This window comes from Sycon ciliatum, chromosome 12 (assembly GCF_964019385.1).
Source record: "Sycon ciliatum chromosome 12, ocSycCili1.1, whole genome shotgun sequence".
NCBI lineage: Eukaryota > Metazoa > Porifera > Calcarea > Leucosolenida > Sycettidae > Sycon > Sycon ciliatum.
The window spans coordinates 5,246,942-5,250,310 of NC_088654.1; the positions used below are offsets into that span (position 1 = coordinate 5,246,942).

The following is a 3,369-nucleotide window of genomic DNA, read 5'->3' on the forward strand; positions in this document are numbered from 1 at the left end:
CACCGTAGGAAGATGGAGTGCACTGATAATGGGATTTTAAGGCTGAGCGAAGGGGATCAAAGAGGGGTAGAAGGGAGCTGGAGTGCGGTCAGTATAATTAGGCTGGTGTGTTGGCAGAGATCATAGCCTGTCTGTGGCCCACTCCCACTTGCTGCGCCGCAAGTGGTCGTTGACGTTATTCTTGAACGTGTGCATACCTCTGCGAGAAGGGGGAGACTGCTGAAGGGTAGGTGGGAGCTGATTCCACGTTGCGATGAGGGAGTGGGGAAATGAGCGGAGCGTGTTGTTTCGTGCCTGGGGAGGAAGAATACTGGTAAGTTGCGATGGATGATGTGTTGCAGATCTGGTTGTCTCACGAGTAGACATGCGGCATTGCGGTGCGGCTGCTGATGGTGGCAGAATGGCTTTCACAATTTCCGGACCCTCCACAAAGTGCAGCTTGTACAGAAAGCAGAGCCCTGCTACGGTACGGCGAATGTCGAGGCTCGGGAGGTATGATCCATCTCCAATTATGTGCAGGGCACGGCACTGGATGGCAGTGAGGCGGGCCAAGGTGGTGGGGGCTGCGCTCATCCACACCAGCATGCCATACTCTAATACAGGGCGGACAAAGCCACGGTACACGATTGCCCGGTGCTTTGGATCTAGCACAGCCGATGCCTTACGGAGGAAGCCGAGCCGCTGGGCTCCGCGTACTGCAAGCTGTCGGATATGGCTGCGGAATGCCAGCTGCCTGTCGAAGGTGACGCCAAGAAGCTTGAGCTCCTCTACTTCTGGCACGACTGCTCCTTGGAAGCGTTTTGCGTTCGGGTGGGGTTGGCGAGTGGTGGTGGCTGATGGTCAATGCCTGCGACTTTGTGGGCTCGAACTTGATCCTCCACCTGCTTCCCCATGCTGCCAGTGAGTCTACTGCCTGCTGGAGGATTGCTGTCTCTTCTGGCAGTCTGAGTATGGTGGTGATGCACTTGAAGACAGTTGTGTCGTCGGCGTATACAGCTAGCTTCGCCCCATCAGGCAGGTGGTCTTCTGCGTCGTTGACGTACAGAAGGAAGAGGGTGGGGCCGAGGATGCAGCCTTGTGGCACGCCAGATTGGATTCGGTGGGTCGGTGAAGACTTGCCACCTATGACGACACGGATGCGGCGGTCTGTCAGGTAACTCCGGAGCCAGGCAAGGAGGAGGCCACTTATGCCGCACCGCTCAGCCTTTTGGAGGACGCCGTTGTGCGAGACCTTGTCGAAGGCCCCGGCAATATCTACTGCGAGTACCCTGACGAGGCCTCCACTGGCAGCTGCAAGGCTCCACTCATGTTGAAGAGCAATCAGCAGATCAGAGGCTCCCACTCCAGTGCGAAAGCCAAACTGCCTGTGAGAAAGGATGTCATTCTTCCTCAGGAAGTTGGACAGGCTGCGGTTCACGATGGACTCCATACACTTAGACATTATGGGCAGTAGTGATTTCGGTCGTTAGTTTCTGGGGTTCGACTTGGGGCCTTTCTTGTGTACCGGTACGACGTTGGCAACTTTCCACATGGCAGGTTGATGACCACTGCAGAAGCACAGGGTATACAGCTTGGATAGGGGCAGGGCTAGAGAGTTGGCACATTTTCTCAGCACTCTAGCAGTTACTGCATCAGGCCCTGTGGCTTTACTTGGGTTCAGGGCTAGGTGTGTCCGGCGTGCGGTGGCTTGGCGGAAGTGGACTGTTGCAAGCGTTTTTGCGGTGCGCTGGCGGACATGCGGGAAGGGCCCCGACTGTTCTGCAAAGTCATCGTCTAGGCTGCACTTCTGGGCAAAGTACTTCTCGATGACGTTAGCCTTGTCGTGGCTTTTGGTGCATTCCATGCCATCGGGGTCAACCAGGACTGGGATGGAGCTGTCCCGGCCATGCCCTCCAACTCGTTTAATCACGCTCCACCACTCTCTGTCCTGCAGGCTGCCCGTCCGGAGCCGTTGCTTGACATGGTCGAGATGTCTGGCTTTGGCTCTTGCTAGACATCTTGTTGAGTCAAGGAATGCTAGCTTGTACGTACACTGGAGCGCTCCGTTTCTGGGGTCGTCGCGGAATTTCCGCCAGGCATTGCCCTTTCTGTCAACTGCTGCAGAGCATTCTGGCGTCCACCAGATTGGGTCCTGCGGTCTGGTCTTGAAGACCTTGGATGGTATAAAGCGTTGCATTCCCTCAGTGATTCGCATGGTCAGAAGCTCACATGATATGTTTGGGTCGCCGCCGATTATTGTGTCCCAGTCAGTGGTCCGGAGGAAGGCAGAGAGGCGGGGCCAGTCAGCCAGCTGGTATTGCCATACTGTACGAGTGGTGGGTTGGTCTACAGATGCAGTAAGCTGGAAGTCGGCTATGACAACAGCATGGTCTGATCTGCCAAGAGGTGGTTGGGTGGTGGTAGACACAGTTCCAGGCACATCTGACATGACGAGGTCAGGGATGTTTTCTCCACGAGTGGCTGAGGTGACGTGTTGTCGGAGACCATGTACACAGCACATGTCTTCTGCAGCTTCTCCAGCAGCTGAGGTGCGTGGACTTCCAAGCCATTCCCGGTTGTGGGCATTGAAGTCCCCTGCCACAATAATGTGTAAGCAGGACTGCCGGGCTTTGTCGATGTCAGTTTCCAGCTGGGTGAAGATACTGCAGTCGCTGTCTGCACTCGTCCCAGGTCTGTAGGCAGCACAGATGCTCAATTTTATGCCTGACGGTGCAGCAAAACTAATCCAAAGAGTTTCACACTCAGAGTTGATGTCCAGTTGTTTGTACGCCATCCCTTCTTTCAGCCATATGGCGACTCCGCCGCCTTGCGCTGTCAGGTCTCGACGTATTGGGGGTAATAGCCAGGGATTGAGACTTCCGCAACTGTAGCCTTGTCGGGCGATAGTTTGGTCTCGGTGACGACAGCGATGTCTACATGCAGGCTTTTCAGAGTATGCTGAAGCTCATCCATTTTATTGTAGATGCTCAATGCATTCGTGAGCAGAAGACGGAGTGAGGGGGCCTTTGTTTTCATTGTGACCATTGGCGTTGTTTGGGTTGGTGCATGGCCTACATTGGGTGGTGGGCTCGTGGGTCTGTGTATCCTGCTTCGCTTTGCATCCTGCGCCAGCGAATCTGGTGACTGTTCTGCAGAGGAACGTTTGTGGCTGTGAAGGGGGGTTACAGGTATGCCGGCAGCGGCAGCGGACAGGCCACGACTCGCGCTCAAGAAGTCGTTATTTGTGGCGCCAATCCCAAGTTGCTGTTGCTCTTGATCATGCTGCTGTGCTTCCAGCTGGTTGGTGCTACTGTCGCAAAATGTGACCTTTGTGCGTATATGGCGGGTAAAACTCTTTTTTGTACACATTGCGGTACGCACACGTCGATT

At 55.1% G+C, this 3,369-nt stretch overlaps 1 protein-coding gene across 1 annotated transcript; it reads right to left on the bottom strand.

The window, feature by feature from the left end:
• Positions 1-1,465: 1,465 nt before the first annotated feature.
• Positions 1,466-2,773, bottom strand: LOC135827886 (uncharacterized). The gene has a single exon (XM_065340322.1). The coding sequence runs from the start codon at positions 2,771-2,773 to the stop codon at positions 1,466-1,468; it is 1,308 nt and encodes a 435-aa protein (XP_065196394.1).
• Positions 2,774-3,369: the final 596 nt, after the last annotated feature.